Source organism: Astatotilapia calliptera, chromosome 8 (genome assembly GCF_900246225.1).
Source record: "Astatotilapia calliptera chromosome 8, fAstCal1.2, whole genome shotgun sequence".
Lineage (NCBI taxonomy): Eukaryota > Metazoa > Chordata > Actinopteri > Cichliformes > Cichlidae > Astatotilapia > Astatotilapia calliptera.
In genome coordinates this window covers 8,846,697-8,863,551 of record NC_039309.1, presented here as the reverse complement: position 1 = coordinate 8,863,551, position 16,855 = coordinate 8,846,697, and the positions used below count along the sequence as shown (strand labels likewise).

Below are 16,855 nucleotides of genomic sequence, written 5' to 3'. Positions count from 1 at the left end.
GAAGAACAGAATGATTCTTTATTGACAATTACTGAACATAGATTAAGTCAATTCAGTAAACCAATAAACCCATAATAGCTTCGTGCTGCCAGGTATTTTTATTTATTTCTTTTTTCGTTTTTGGTACCAGGCTGAAAACGTGCTCTTTTAACACTGTTTGGTTGGGCATTTTAATATTGGAGTTCGGGGACTGACTGACTTTTGGAACCAGCCTCAAGTGACCATTAGATGAACTGCATAGTTTTTATCATTTCTTTGTTGGTTTCATTTTTCAGTCATGGGTGATTTTTTTTTCTCTCTTTAAGCTCCTTGATGTTTATTTTGAAACCTCCTCGCACAAGCTTCCGTTCTGTTACACGCGCTCTCTGGCTGACCTGACGCATTTTCAATCCCCTTCTACTCTCCCTTCCTCCCGCTACTCAACCCGCTCCCCTCCATCCCTCCCTCCTTCCGGATCAACGCTACGGCCATCACGTGACCTGTCACTGAAGTGTGTCACGTTTTAACCGGGAGGAGATGAGGGACGAGCCGGGGAGGAAGGGCCGGGGATCGTACATACTAAAGGGCTTACAGCATTTGTTAAAGGCCTGGACTCTCTATTACCCGCTTGTGTGTGTGTGTGATTTATTCCTCACAGAGTAAAGGGACATTTAGGCGGAAACGGGATTTAAATAGTGATTTGTTCACTTTATTAATAAGTAACATGTGAGTATAATAGTAACAGTCTATAGTCAGTAAATGAAGGTTGCAATATTTGCCTGATGTTAAGTCCTGCTTTTAAAAATTTGAGTAAGGGTAGCTACAGAGGTATGCTCAGCGTATATTCATATGTTCATGAATAAGAAGTAGGCTAAAAGTCTATTTATAGGATTAAAGCTGGAACAATTAGTGACTAATAAGCTACAGTAATCTGGTTTTAGTACTATAGTCATTTTTAAAGAAAAGAATACCATGTTCTCCAGAGTGAATTTTATTCTTGTTGGTTTTGTTTATGTTCGAACGTTTGATATCATTAAAACCGCTTCGCTTTAAATATTTCAAAGCGTTCAAAGGCGCCCTCTTGTGCTCGGGTAGATTACAGCACTCTTTTCATTACTTTTTAAGTAAGTATATAAAATGTATTTAAATAGCACCTTTTAAGAAAAGCAAGCAAACAAATACAAAATATAATATAAGTGTTAAAACAACAACATTATCCACTAGTTTAAAGCAAGCCTATACTAAAAACTCTTTAACAGCTCTTTAAAAGTTTCAATAGCCACAGATCTCATATGCAATGGTAGTAGATTTCATAGTTTAGAAGTTGTAAATTCAAATCTACAGTCTAACCAAAACACTGGCAGGTTTTGATTAACCTGCGGATGCAAAGAACATAATAATCCATCCATCTATCCGTTCTCTTCCACTTATCCTTGTCAGGGTTGTCGGGGGACTGGAGCCTATTCCAGCTATTATAGAGCGAGAGGCGGGGTACACCCTGGACAGGTTGCCAGTCATTTGCTGGCCTAACACAGAGAGACAGACAACCATTCACACTCATGTTCACACCGAAGGGCAATTTATCAGTTAACCTAACCCCTCTAATTTCATGTCTTTGGGCTGTGGGAGGAAGCTGGAGTACTTGCAGAGAACCCGCACAAATACAGGACGTACAAACTCTACACAGAAAGGCCCTGGCCAGATGGTGCAGTCGAACGTTGCTGTGAGGCAACAGTACTAACTACTGCACCACTGTGTGCTGCCTAGGACTTAATAATGACGCCTTAAAAAATATGTAATTACATGTCAGCAACTCAGTGCATTTAAGCACAGAGACATAGTCAAGATAACCTGCAAATTGAGCAACAAACTGAAGAAGAAAAGTGATTTTAGTGACTTTCAATGTGGCATTCTTCTTGGTGCCAGATGGGCTGCTCTGAGTATTTCAGAAACTGCTGATCTGCTGGGATTTTCCCACTCAACTAACTCTAGGGTTTATAGAGAGCAGTCTAAAAAAAAGAAAATATCCAGTCTGTGGCAGTTCTGTAGGCTTGTTGATGCTAGAGGTCAGATGAGGATGACCAGATTCAGATTGCTTCAAGCTGATAGGAAGGCAACAGTAACTCAGACAACTGAACGTTACAACCAAAGTATGCAGAAGATAATCTCTGAACGTATAACCCTGACACAAATGGGCTTTGGCAGCAGAAGACCACGCTGGGTGCCACTAAAAATATACACAGGATCTTTAAAACTGGACTGAAGACTGAACCCTCCCCCAACAAAACAAAAAACATTGCTTGTTGGATGAGTCTGTTTTGTGACATACAGGTAGTACTTGACCTAAACAACATGAAAGCATGGCTTCATCCTACCTTGTTTAAATGGTTCGTACTGGTAGTTGAGGTGTAATATGGTGGGGGATACTGAAGATACATAGCATAATGTATAATCAGGGATCATGCCTTAGAAAAATGGGACTTTTGCATCTATATTGCACATTTTACTCCACTACATTCAAGTCTTTTACTATTTGTAATCCGTGGCTGATTTGGTTATGTCTTATTCCAATAAATCAACACTCACCTTCTTGTTTTAATAACAGCCTCATCAGTGATACTGGGTAACCAGAATTACAACACAGGAGATTTATATAAATTATATAAAGATTTAACATCTTTCTTGAGCAAACAACAAACAAACAGCTCAACAGTAGTCCAATAAAATTAATTAAACCTAAAATATGTTTTTCAATTGTAAAATACTTAAGAGCAGGAACTAAACACCCTTAAGCACTGATTTGTTGGAGCACATCTAACACGGTTTAATAGGTTGTTGAACACAAAAAGTATGAGCTTCTCCAACAGTTTTAATGGAAACCTGGAATATAACCAGGCAGCTTGATCTAGATGACCTAAGAGGTCAAGCAGGTTTGCAGCTTAGGTGCACGTCAGGGAAATACTTTGATGCCAGATCATGTGTGAGGTGTTAAAAACAAAAATTTAAAATCTACTCTAAACAAAACTAAAAAAGTTAAATACTACTGTTAAAAAAAACAAAACTAAATATACATTCACCAATGGTTAGCACTGTTGCCACACAGCAAGAAGGTCCTGAGTTCAATTCCACCATCTGGCCGGGGTCTGTGTGGAGTTTGCATGTTCTCCCCGTGATTGTGTGGGTTCTCTCCAGGTACTCTGGCTTCCTCCCACAGTCCAAAGACATGCAGTTAGTGGCGTTAGGTTAATTGGAAACACTAAATTGCCCATATATGTGAATGCGGGAGTAAATGTGAGTGCGAATGTTTGTCTCTGTCTATGTGTTAGCCCTGTGATAGACTGGAGACCTGTCCAGGGTGAACCCTGCCTCTTGCCCAAAGACAGCTGGGATATGCTTCAGCGCCCCCCCGTGACCTTAAAAAGGATAAGTGGAAGCGATAGATGAATGAACATTCATCAAGTAAACATGATGTTGAATAAAATAAAAATATTTTGGAAATGTCCTTAATTTTACTCTTTTGCATTGTTCTGAACTCCAATTAGAAAAAGACTAACAAACTAAATGAAACGAATAGAAACATTTAAAAAATAAAATAAAATCTTAATGTGAATAAATGGGAAAAAAACCAACGTAAAATATGAAAATAATAACTGTGATAAACTGCTATAGTTCAGCGTGCTCACTATGTTATATACTGTAACAACAATAACGGGTACATGAAAAATGAAAAGATTACTGGCTACATTTGAAGATGTTGCAATACTAACATTGTTCGCGATTGCGCTACCAGTGCATTATTTCTTTTGAACATAGTTAACAAGCCCCGCTAAACGCAGGGCATCAAAAAATTGGGTGAAACTCTTATTGTTCCTCTCCACGGAAATCTTTAGTAAAAGGCGAAAGATTTATACGATCTGAAGAGAAACAAGAGTGTACTAAATTATAGCAACACCGCAACAGGACCCCATTGACAACAAAGCCGTGTAAAGTGACGGTTCACTGGGAAAGAGCATTTATAAATGACAAAGACCACTCATTGTCACACAATGCAGTAGTGAATAAAACAATATAAATGCACAGGGTAAGACTTTTAATGTGAACGCTGTAAGTTTATTCACATTAGATTAACCGTCAACAGTAAGCGCAATGCATGATGGGATTCCGTGGGGGTTTTCCGGGTTGTTAAAAAGTTAAAATCTAACGCAGAGCTCTTATTTATTCGCGTAAGATTTTTTCCTATAATTGTTTTTACCTCGCAAAGCATGGTGAAGCATTGCGCTAATGTTTTTGAACGCTTTTAAATGTTTAACCGTATCATTTATTTTCGGAAGTCACGCCCCGTGTAAACGTAACCGTCGTGACGTCACGAATTTGTTCCTTATTCCACATTTCAAAGCTTTAGCTTTAGCTGTGTTGCCGCCATGTTGACTTTCGGATCCAGAACTGATGGGTTAAAGGGTGGAGCGTAAAGTTATCAGGTAACACACATACGTGTCTGCTAATGTGCGGGAAGTCACAGATTCGTTAAAGACCAGAATTTCACTCACCAAAAACTCAAGCACAAACTTCTCGGATGCTCTGTGCCACACACACAAAAAAACGTAGTTAAAACTGCTCCCACAGCCTATACAGTGAAAAGGTCCACTTTAACAAGGCCATGTATCAGGACACCTGTCAGTCAACCCTGACACGCCCCTACTCAGTCACCGCCCCACTCGGAGCAGTGATGTAGGGGGAAATCTGTAAAGCTGAACTCACAATTATGGAGACCACATCCCATTTTTGGGGACTGATTTTTCTATTGATTTTTTTTTAAAATATAAAAGGGACAATGCACACTAGTTAATATGAGCAATTAGGATTTAGCCTAAGCTGCCCATCTGAAGTAATGCATTAAAAGCCAGTGCAGAATAAAATCAACTGTCAATAATAGCTCAATAACCGCTGAAATAATAAATAAATAAATAAATAAATAAATAGACGAACAAACAATGTGAAACATCAAATCAAACCAATCACATGGCAGCAACTCAGTGCATTTAGGCATGTGGATGTATTCAAGATGAGCTGCTGAAGTTCAAACTGAGCATCAGAATGGGGGGGGGGGGGGGGGGGGGGGGAAGTGATGTTGGTGTCTTTAAACTTTTAACTTGATTGTTGGTGTCAGATGGGCTCGTTGCAGTGTCTCAGAAACTGCTGATCTACTCGAAGTGTCCACGGTTTATAGAGAAAGCTGTGAAAAGGAATTAAAATAAATAAATAAGTAAAACAAGTGGCTTGATGATTCCAGAAATCAGAGGAGAATGTGCCAGGTGATAGAAGGGTGGCAGTATATGCAGAACAGAACATGTCAAATCTTAAAGCAGATGTGCTACAGCAGCAGAGGCCCACATGGGTTGCCACTGCTTTCTGGAACTGGAGAGTGCACAATGCTATCATTTCAACATGGACCAAAATCTCCAAGGAATGTTTCCATCACTGTGTTGAATCTTTACCATAAAGAATTAAAGTAGCACTGAAGGCCAGAGTACAACTCAATACTAGTAAAGTATACCCAACATAATATTTGTATGAAATAAGAAAAAAAATAATGAAAAAAGTATTGAAGTACAGTGTCTGTGTGTAGAATTGGGTGACACGGTTAATTTACAAGATACAAAATCATCAATAGGAAAGAAGATAAAAACATCACAACATGCATTTAAAAAAATTATTTAGTTTCACTTGTGACTAAAACAGTGTGATTAAATAAGATACATTCAACAAAACATAAAAAAAAACCCACTCACCTAATTATTATTATGTTAAAACAGTAACGCTACGTTATATTACTGCAATACTGATATATAGTACAAAGTACTATATATCAGTATTGTATAGTAAAGTATATCAGTATTATATAGTAAAAACTCCTTTGTCCCACACGCCATCAGACTGTTTAACTCCTCTCTGGAGGGGAGAGGGAGGGGAAACAGGAGGACAAAGGAGGGGGGAACAACTAAGCTGTAGTGCCTCTTCACCTCACTGTGCAATACCTTTGTGCAATACTTTTGTAAATAGTCAACGGTGCAAATAGACCTCAATACTTGAAATGTGCAATTCACTTGTATTTTTATTTTTATTCCTATTTATTCTATTTATCCCCCTTCGTATATTTTATTTATATTTGTCTCTGTATTTATATTTATGTGTGTGTGTATATATATATAATATTCTGTAACTGTAACTTCTGTCGGTGCTGTGCTTTTGGAAACCGAATTTCCCAGAGGAACCCACCCGAGGGATTAATAAAGTTCTATCTTATCTTATCTTATCTTATCTTATCTTATCTTATCTTATCTTATCTTATCTTATCTTAAAGTAAGTCAAAGGCGTACTAAAGTACAGCACTTGGATAAAGTCCTGCTCTGAAAAAGCTGCAGGTGGTGCTGTTTACTGCAGGAGCTCATCTCAAAGCCCATACTGCAACTGTCTGAGATAGATACAGATTGGAGAAACAATTTAACCATCCACGGGCCAAAATAAACAATTTATAGCCTTTATATCTCATCTGTAGTAGTTTTAACAGTCAAAAAACATCACATCACTTCATTTAAGTTTAATACCAGCAGCCACATCCTGGCTACTTTTAATACTTTACATATACATTCTTTTACAGAAACGAATTGACAATCACCAAAGCATTAAAACTAAATAATACATTATTACTACATTACATGCCTAATAACACGTGTAATCTGCATTTTAAAGGAGTGGTGTTGACTGTTGGATTGTTATTTGTAAGAACTGGTAGGCCTTGCATGTGCACCCAGAATCCATTACTATGTGTGCAGATAGCATTATTTAATCCTGTCATACCTATTGAGTTGTCTCATTATGTTCTATTGAAGCCTTGTCCTTATTTTTATAGATCGAGGCCAGAGTAACCCAAGCTTAAAGTGTTCATTAAGGTATTTTGTCACTTAGAAATAAAAATTAGGTAAGAGATTAAGTGGCTGTTAACCACAGGTTGCTTAGTTTATGTAAAAATGTAGTTTGTTGTTGTTTTGGTTTATGTGTTGAAATTGTTTTATGTGTATGTTTATGTGCTGTATATGAGTATATACTTATATATAGTTAAACATGTATGGATCATTCTGAATAAATTCTGAATATTGATTTGTAAGAAATGAAATTTGAATACGGGGCTAGAAACAGAAAAAGTGTAAATTTCATCCTAGATCGCACTGACTTACTCAAATGTGTGGTTATAATACCGGATCTTAACTGGAAGAGAACAGAATCAACTTGATTGTGGAGAAGATGTTTATGGTGCTGTTAAACAACGCTCTTATCTGAACCTTATCTGTTTGACTTGTAATAATCGGTAAATAACAGTCTCTTCCTTATCCCATTGCTTTTATTCTTGCCGTTGCAGCATTGCTGCAGATCTTACAGTCCTGGGTTTACTTACACTCCCTGGTACAGATTTAATATTTTGCTGTTGTGAAGGTTTTTCCATGTGTTCTTCTCTTGAATGTAGTCGTGGTTGGAATAGAAAACGACCCTGGTTTTAACATACTTGTCATAATAGTAGTTGGAGTATTTCTTGAATTCTTCACTCATGAATCCGTATGCATCCACCTGAAGATGAAGTAGTGAGAAATAAAAAGGGGACTGAATTACACTGAAATAATAAATGATAAAAATGACATAACTGCTTTTGGAATTAGTAAAACACCTGGGGAGCCACTTTAACAAGCCCAGTTTATTAGTTTATCTTTAACTCCTTCTTTAACAGCAACAGCTAATGTTAAATAAAAATATAAATATACCTTTATCTTCACTATCTTCTCTAATGATAATTATTACTTTTATCATTAGAGAAGTAACATATTAAAGGGAGAACAATTATGGAAATTCAAATTTTCACGATTTCAGGTTTTTTAAGAATTGGTTTCTGTTTGGTTTCATGGTATTTCTAGAGCTCAAAGAGCCAGTTCCCCCCTTTCTTTTTTCTCCTTTCACTACAGATACTTGTATTATCGTGTGGTCTTTAACTTACAATATTATGCACCTTGAGGCGACTGGCTTAGATCAGCATTCTTTTTGGATTTACACATCTGAATTCAACAAGTTGCAAGCAGATGTTACGTGAGCTATCACTGCTTTCCACCTCGCCTAGACAGCATAAAGCTGGTGCAAATGTATTTAGGCTGCATTTGAACCCAGGAGCTTCTTGCTGTGAGGCAACAGTGCAAATCACGGTGCAATCTGAGGATATCCTAGAGCTTTAAATATGCAGTTTATCAAATACAGTCGCTTGCAAAAGTATTCGGCCCCCTTGAACTTTTCCACATTTTGTCACATTACAGCCACAAACATGAATCAATTTTATTGGAATTCCACGTGAAAGACCAACACAAAGTGGTGCACACGTGAGAAGTGGAACGAAAATCATACATGATTCCAAACATTTGTTTACAAACATATAACTGAAAAGTGGGGTGTGTGTAATTATTCAGCCCCCTGAGTCAAAACTTTGTAGAACCACCTTTTGCTGCAATTCCAGCTCCCAGTCTTTTAGGGTTTGTCTCTACCAGCTTTGCACATCTAGAGACTGAAATCTTTGCCCATTCTTCTTTGCAAAACAGCTCCAGCTCAGTCAGATTAGAGGGACAGCGTTTGTGAACAGCAGTTTTCAGATCTTGCCACAGATTCTCGATTGGATTTAGATCTGGACTTTGACTGGGCCGTTCTAACACATGGATATGTTTTGTTTTAAACCATTCCATTGTTGCCCTGGCTTTATGTTCAGGGTCATTGTCCTGCTGGAAGGTGAACCTCCGCCCCAGTCTCAAGTCTTTTGCAGACTCCAAGAGGTTTTCTTTCAAGATTGCCCTGTATTTGGCTCCATCCATCTTCCCATCAACTCTGACCAGCTTCCCTGTCCCTGCTGAAGAGAAGCACCCCCAGAGCATGATGCTGCCACCACCATATTTGACAGTGGGGATGGTGTGTTCAGAGTGATGTGCAGTGTTAGTTTTCCGCCACACATAGCGTTTTGCATTTTGGCCAGTGGCAAACTGCAAACGGGACTTCTTATGGTTTTCTGTTAACAATGGCTTTCTTCTTGCCACTCTTCCATAAAGGCCGACTTTGTGCAGTGCACGACTAATAGTTGTCCTATGGACAGATTCCCCCACCTGAGCTGTAGATCTCTGCAGCTCGCTCAGAGTCACCATGGGCCTCTTGGCTGCATTTCTGATCAGCGCTCTCCTTGTTCGGCCTGTGAGTTTAGGTGGACGGCCTTGTCTTGGTAGTTGTGCCATACTCCTTCCATTTTGGAATAATCGCTTGAATTCGCTTAAATTTCTCAATAACTTTATCCCTGACCTGTCTGGTGTGTTCTTTTGGACTTCATGGTGTTGTTGCTCCCAATATTCTCTTAGACAACCTCTGAGGCCGTCACAGAGCAGCTGTATTTGTACTGACATTAGATTACACACAGGTGCACGCTATTTAGTCATTAGCACTCATCAGGCAATGTTTATGGGCAGCTGACTGCACTCAGACCAAAGGGGGCTGAATAATTACGCACACCCCACTTTGCAGTTATTTATTTGTAAACAATGTTTGGAATCATGTATGATTTTCGTTCCACTTCTCACGTGTACACCGCTTTGTGTTGGTCTTTCACGTGGAATTCCAATAAAATTGATTCATGTTTGTGGCTGTAATGTGACAAAATGTGGAAAAGTTCAAGGGGGCCGAATACTTTTGCAAGCCACTGTATCCCTTAGCATTTCTATTCTTTGAATGTTTGCTTTGTCTCCTGTCCTGTTTTTCCATCTCTGAGTGAAGTTCTCACATTCTTTGCTGTCCTTGAGAAATAAAGAAACTGTACCTTTAACTAGCACTGATCACTGTGTGATAAGTCTTGGTTTTTGTTTTACTCTGAATTTTGGTCCATCTTTGAACCCTAACACAGTTAGCCTGTTGTGAGAATGTAAAAAAGAAAAATCACCCCAAAAAAGGCCTTAAAAAAAGAAAACTCTTGACAATAGTAACACATCAGACTTTGGCTAACAGCTAATAAAAAGTGTCCAAAAAAAAAAGAAAGCTGTTAAGAGAAACTGCCAATAATTCAAAGTAAATGATAAAGTTACCATTGTGAAATTTATATAAATGCATGAAGCTCTTGAGTTGGGTCATGTTATAGACACTTGATGAATCTGTTTGACAAGTTTATTAAATAGCTGTGTAAAACAAGGTGTGACATCAGTTTTATCGATGCTGTCCAGCTGGTCTGTCTTCACACATTGGAACAGTTCAATAAAACTGGTGACACACCTTATTTTACAGTTTTAATTTAAACATCTTATCTTATTTTCCTAGGAGGGTACACAAAAAGTCAGTGTTCCTTCAGCTTATCCCTGACAGTGGTTCAGAGCTTTAATACAACTTTATTATATGATTGCTGGGAAGGTCTTTCCACGTTGAAATATGCTGCTAAAACAGTAATAAGATAGTTTGACGTTAATATGCTTTTAATACAAAGTTAATGTACACATGGTGTGTTGCATTCTTCCAAAGGTGTGGTTAGAAGTAGTTGTAATGTTAAGAAGTTAAAATCAAGTGTTAACTCACTGTGTCACAGGTGTGCAGAGCCAGGAAGAGAGTGAATGCTCCGTTGGTTGGTCTGACCCTCGCCCAGTATCTCTTATTCAGATTGGGTGACTTCAAGAACCTGTAATGCAATGATATAATAGGTTGTAGGACTGGCCTTAGCAACAATGACTTGAAGTAATAATTATTTTCTGTATTACTAACAGTCTCTCACTTTGTTGTGGAAGAATGTTTCTGTACAACATTGCTTAAGTTCAATATTTGTAGGCATTTGTTTATGCACAGGTGTCTTAATTTCTCACCTCACATTTCCATTGAGTTGTGGTCTGGACTTTGAATGGGACATTGCAGCACCTTGATTCCACAGCAATTCTGTTGTACGCTTGCTGCTTGATTTGGAATCATTGTCCTAGTAAATGACTCAGTTTGGCTGGCTTTAGTTGTTCTACAGGCGGCCTCACATTTGGCTGTAGAACACTTTGATATACAGACAAGTGTATGTTTAACTCTTCGACTATAAAATGTCCATTTGCTATGGCTAGAAAACAAGTCCAACTCATCATCTTTCCTCTCACACTGTGGTTTCAGTCAATATGAGGCGTTTGAGCTGATATGCTGTATTTAAATGTGGTGCTGTGCATTATGGGCAGTCATTTCCACTTTGGGCTTATCTGTCCAAAGGACATTGTTCTAGAAGTCCTGCGGTTTGTTCAGATAGAACTCTTCAAACCTAAACAGTGCTGCATTTCTTTTTTAGAGAGTAGAGGCTTTTTCATTTTCCTCATTGTAATGTCATGATCTTTAACAATTAACATGCTAACTAAGACTGTTAGAATCTAAGGTGTAGCTATTGCGGTTTTTGCAATTTCTTTGACCATCACACACCCACTGTTGGGAAGACTGTAGCATGGTGTTAGCACACATCTGCATGGTCTGGAGCAATGACTGCAGAAAACTTCCCCTTGATTAGCAGAACCTGGCTGCTACTCACTCAATGTAAGCAGAAAGAACTGCAAAATGTCTGTTTGTATTTGTATACATATTGTTACAATGGGAAAAGTTAACTTGGACTATGCATAAAATCTGTACTTCAATATTGTTTGGATCATTTGATTAAAAAAAAAAAATCAAACATTATGGACCTTCAACTTATTTAACAACTTTTATCAACATTTTTTTTTAATTTAACTTAACAACTTTTAATATTGTAATTAAGAGAAGGCTTTAAATAATTTAAGGCTTTAAATAAAATTAAAAAAAATAGAATAAATAGTCTGCACTGTTTAAAAATAAATGTTCTGGAGTGGATGGTGAAAGAAGGCTGACCTGTTCCGCACATATCGGAGGAAATCCTGATGCAGAACGTAGAAGCGGCTCTCGTTGTACTGCCCTGAATAGTAGGTCCTTGGCCTGGGGGGGTTGAACAATAGGAGTAATGAAAGGATGATGAGATGTTTTAGTTTCTCAAATGCTATTAAATTTATTTGCTGGAGTGAACAGCTGGAAACATATGCTTATGTGCCTGCAGTGCATTTTAGACCAAAAAACTTTTACCTGAATATCAGTCTGAGTGTGCATGTATGACACAAAATTTAGATGGTCTGCAGAACAGCCGTGTAGTTATTAAAAAAAAGTGTGCATTTACTTAAGTGAAAGAAAAGTTTACACTTCTCCGTAGTAAACTATCTCAATTAATTGTCTGCAAATGAAATTTAATTGACATAAACAATTCTGCTTTAAAGAGTCTTTTAAATTCAAGTGGCAATACACGTCTTACGGTTTGACTTATCAGTATAAAGTAAATGTTGATTATTCCCCTAAAAGCTCACTTTCACCAAAATGAAGGCTTGATTTGCACAAACAGAAAGCAGATGTTTCTCAACAGTAACTGAACCGGCAAAATACTTAAAAAGTAAAAAAGCAAAGCAAAAAAGAAATGAAGTGGCTTATGGTGCTTTTCTTATCTGACCATCACTCAAACAATTTTCACAAATGTTTATATAGCACTTTACATGCATGTCTATTTCACCTACAATAAGACTAATTTAGAATCACCATCAACAGAATGCATGTTTTTGGACTGAGGGAACAGCAAGGGAATAACCACATGAGCACACAGAGAACACGGAAACTCCACAGAGGAAGGTCCCAGAAAGTTGTTTGAGCAAGAGATAAATGATTTGTAAAATTATTATTAAATTTAAGGCAAAACACTTATTACAAAGTTCTATTTTTTAAATGTACAGTTTTAATAGACACTTAATAAAATGTATGTTATAGCATTTGAATAAAAATGTCACAGATTCTGAATTTATTTTAATTTAACACCACAAAAAGCCATAAATACTGCAGCAGCACATAACATTTAGTTGATACTCACAGTCTGTTGCGGTATGGACCAGCAGAGACCTTTTCTCCTTTGAGAAGGCCCTCAAGCCATTGGTAATCCCTCATCCCCTCAGGAATCATCACATATTTTATACCTTGCCAGAAGGAAAATGAGGACAGAGAAGCCATCTTTACTCTAGTGAAATAAAACAAAAATCAAGGGCCAATGAAAAGCTTCATTACCTCATCATGAGGAGCAGCTTTGTATCCGTGTTTTTTAAGGATGTAACGAGATGAAGTGATGGAGTGGGCTGTGTGGACATACACCGATGTTTTGTTTCCTACATCTTCTTCAAAGCCCTTGGTGATGGCACCATTCATCCTGCCACACAGGCAGAAGCAGGTGTTGCAGATGTTAAGCTTGGCTTCAAATGTTTAAGCTTAGTAATTTGCTCAGATCAATTGAGAAGCAATCGTTGCTTTCATTTTGGGAGAATGGTTTTCTTGTGGAATCAACCACCTTCAGCAATACCACTGAAGTGTTGGCCCAAAACATTTCAGAACATTCTCTTACTGAAACTTAATTCACTTAACACGCTTTCCATTCTGACTCTATGACGACACTGATGTTTGAAAGAGAACAATACATTTTGAAGTTTCTACACCACAAGCAGGTGAGCTATCAGATACAGTACCACATTTTTACTGTCAAAGAATTTGCTGATCAGCAACCGTTCTCATGTTTTTTTTATATCTTTTTTAGCGTTCTTATGTTTTAAAGCTAACTTTAGTAAAAGATACACCTTAATAGTTGATAGTGTTGTTCTGTTTGTCCTTTCCTACCGAAAAACATAATCATGCGCATCAATCTCTACACCCATTCTGGTGAATCAAATAGGTTCTAGAAATCAGTGACGATACCCAGCCCTATATGAAAGTCACAGAGAAAGATAAAGCAGGGTATGCTTTACACTGCTTTATCTTTTCTACACTGGGCCTAGTGCCTGTCGAACAAAGCCAAGAGGTTTGCTTGGGGGTTTGTCTTACCGAAAAACGTAATCATGGCCATCGATCTCCACCCCCTTCTTTGAGCCGTTCAGGATTCCTCCAGTACCTACCACAGCACAGCGCACACAACCGTCACCACCGGGTTTTGGGAGGAGCAACGGCTCTTTTGGCTTTGGAATCAACTTCACTGACTTCATCACATCTGCAAACCAAAAGAAAAATTCAAAAATGTGTTTACTCTGAGTGCTGTAGTTCCAGCATAGTAATGTATCCTGTATATGAAAACAATGAAGCAAGATGAAGGCCATAACTCTTATTCATGCATTAACAGCTGTTTCTTCAGCTTTACCTGACTCACCTGCTCATGTTTACTAAAAGGGACGAGAGCTTTCAGTGAGCAAAACTAGAGTAAATTTGTTATGGTCTGTGTGGAGGGAGGCATGAAAGGACCTAAATTGCAGACTAAAACACAGAGGCCAAGCTGAAACTGAAAATGGTAGTTTTATTTGCTCCAGTGTTTAGCAATAAACTAAACTTGGTGATACAAAATAAACTTGTTAGGCTTGGCAAACAGACATATGAGGGAGGATGCAACACTGAACACAGGAAGGACTTAAATACAGACATGAGGTGATCAGGAGAAGTGGCAACACATGAGGAAACAGCTGACACACATGAACATAACGACGTCACAGGGGAAACTTAAAACTAAACTGGGGACCTCTTTCAAAATATAACAGGAAACATAATGAAATGCAGACAAGAACTTAAAGTTCATGTTGTCATGAACTGACCAGAGCTAGAACAAAAGTGCAACAAGAAAACCTGGAGCTCCTGAAGTAGTCCAAAACAAAAGACTATGAAAGGCACTTAGTCTGGGTTGACAAATCAAAAAACAACCTCAAACAAACAAACTTAAGATCTTTTATTTTTTTTTATAGCTGCTCCCCTCATTCCTTGTGAACTCAGCTGTTGCTAACTTCATTGTTTTAGCCCCTTGTCAGCCAATCAGCATTCAACTAACACATGGGGTCATTAATGTAGAGCAACATGCAGCTAGGATTTTGGAGGACTGAAAGTGCTGGTTTGAAACCACTCTCAGAAAGCAAATACACACAGCTGGACACAAGCTTGGTACCATAAATTCACAGCAAGCCTGGGTTTGAATTCAGCCCTGGTCTTTCTGCGTAGAGTCTGCATATTGCAGGTGGTAACCTATAGCAACACCATGTGACCCTGAATTGGATAAGCATAGGAAAATGGATAGGGGAACATTGATTTGAGAAGTAGCCTCAAGTCGCCTATTCATGTGCCAAAAAGTTGCTTGAGGATGTGTCATAACAAAAGAAAATAGGTGTGTCACTAAAAGACCTACCGTCGTACTTGAACTCCATAAAACCGAAAGGATTGTTAAAATGTGAGAGCCGATTCCACTCGCTCATGTTGATGTTGTCCTTGTGTAGAAACAAACGTATGTTTGGAAGAAAAGCCTTCTTAAAGTTTTCATCGTCAGAGTTTCGCAGAGACTGGGCACATGCCTGAAAATCATAAAACTATTAAATACAGGAAATTAGCCAAAGACAGAATTTGCTGTGATATAATTATCCAACTCTATTAAATAACATCCTTGAATAATTCAAAACGGGGAGAACCAAATGACAGAAAAAATGTAATAAAGCAAGAGTAAAATAAGTGTTAGCATTAGCCATGTGCCAGATAGTTATTTTTAAACATCTGTATTGGTTTCAGCAGAGAATTTCATAATTGGTGCATCACTGCAGGAAAGAGTGAAGGCAGACATATGCGAAGCCACAAAGGTAGAAAAACAGCTCCACAAAATGAAAATAATGAATTTAAAGGGGGAAACAAGGTACATGTATAGGTCACAAGGAAAACGATTGACTGCTTGGCTGAGCAGAATTCAGTGCTGCCTATACCCAAACACAGAAAAGTTAGGAACTGCATTTATATTACTTCTCTCATATGCTCGTATGCTTACTGTCGGTCTAGGTGGTGCATCCTGGTTATAAACATCATCAAAATCCCACTGAGGAAGCTTTGTGAAATTTATTTTGTAGAGGATAGGCATAGGAGTCTCAGCCATGGCTCCGCGTGTAGGGGTTTTAGATTTTGTCACTGGGTTCATTTTTGTTGAAATAACTTTTGCTATGCCAGCTGTGGTACACACAAAAGGTGGTGCAGATGTCTTTTTGATTTTTCCCAAAAATGTAATGACACTGTCAAGAGAAAAATGTTCCCATTTGTGTCCATTTTTTCCTGAGAAAGTTGTCCTCCTGAATCAGGAATTAGGCAGAAATGCAACAGAGGTAACAGATGACAAACAAATAGCAAAGTACAAATAACAGAACTAGCAAATCAGTTCACAGTTCCCTTTTTAATGATTCTTTATATCAACACAAAATATTAAAAAACAAAGAAAAAAAACCCAACTGACCTTTTTGATAAATGTTCCTGTGACAGAATAAACACCAGAAAACCAACAGTTACAAAAACGAGCAAAGAAAAAATCCTGAACTTTTGGACCGCCATCACTGCTGAGTGAAGGCTTTGCTGTTTAATTAAAAAGAAAAGTAGCCGACTTGTCGGATCACAACGCCATTCATTTGACCATTCACCTACATAATCAGAATAAGAAATTATTATGGAAATTGAACATTGGTATTCTCAATAATGAATCTGAGGTAAAAGAGATCAAAAAAGAAATACAAACCTGTATTGCCCACAATAAGGATGATCAGATAGACCCAACAATAATTTGGGATACTGTGAAAGTAGTAACTCGGGGGTATTTGATATCAAGGACCAGCTACCTCAAAAAAATGAAGAAGCTTACACAGTCCAAATTAGAACAACAATTAAGGGATTTGGAAAAAAAAAAGCATACAGATTTGAGTCCTGATTTGGCTGAAAA

At 38.0% G+C, this 16,855-nt stretch overlaps 1 protein-coding gene and 1 non-coding gene across 3 annotated transcripts; both read right to left on the bottom strand.

Moving 5' to 3' along the window:
- Window positions 1-3,798: 3,798 nt before the first annotated feature.
- On the bottom strand, window positions 3,799-3,913 carry LOC113028631 (U5 spliceosomal RNA). Its single transcript, XR_003273253.1, has one exon. It is a non-coding gene; the product is annotated as a U5 spliceosomal RNA (small nuclear RNA).
- Window positions 3,914-7,079: 3,166 nt separating this feature from the next.
- On the bottom strand, window positions 7,080-16,473 carry LOC113028216 (alpha-N-acetylgalactosaminide alpha-2,6-sialyltransferase 1-like). Of its 2 annotated transcripts, XM_026178300.1 has the most exons (10): window positions 16,379-16,473; window positions 16,085-16,217; window positions 15,923-16,018; window positions 15,299-15,461; window positions 13,963-14,125; window positions 13,161-13,297; window positions 12,968-13,073; window positions 11,914-11,997; window positions 10,609-10,708; window positions 7,080-7,602 (listed from the first exon to the last, which is right to left on the bottom strand). In XM_026178300.1, the coding sequence occupies exons 1-10, from the start codon at window positions 16,471-16,473 to the stop codon at window positions 7,429-7,431; spliced, it is 1,251 nt and encodes a 416-aa protein (XP_026034085.1). In that variant the 3' UTR covers window positions 7,080-7,428. The 2 variants fall into 2 exon arrangements, with proteins under 2 accessions (XP_026034085.1, XP_026034084.1); XM_026178299.1 differs by having other exon boundaries at window positions 15,923-16,217.
- Between the last annotated feature and the right edge of the window lie 382 nt (window positions 16,474-16,855).

Coding starts and splice junctions, on each gene's coding strand:
- LOC113028216 (XM_026178299.1), bottom strand. CDS start 16,473: ATGGCGGTCCAAAAGTTCAGGATTTTTTCTTTGCTCGTTTTTGTAACT. Junction 14,126..15,298: donor TATGGAGTTCAAGTACGACG/GTAGGTCTTTTA, acceptor TTTGGTTTGCAG/ATGTGATGAAGTCAGTGAAG. Junction 7,603..10,608: donor CTCTGCACACCTGTGACACA/GTGAGTTAACAC, acceptor CTTCATCTTCAG/GTGGATGCATACGGATTCAT.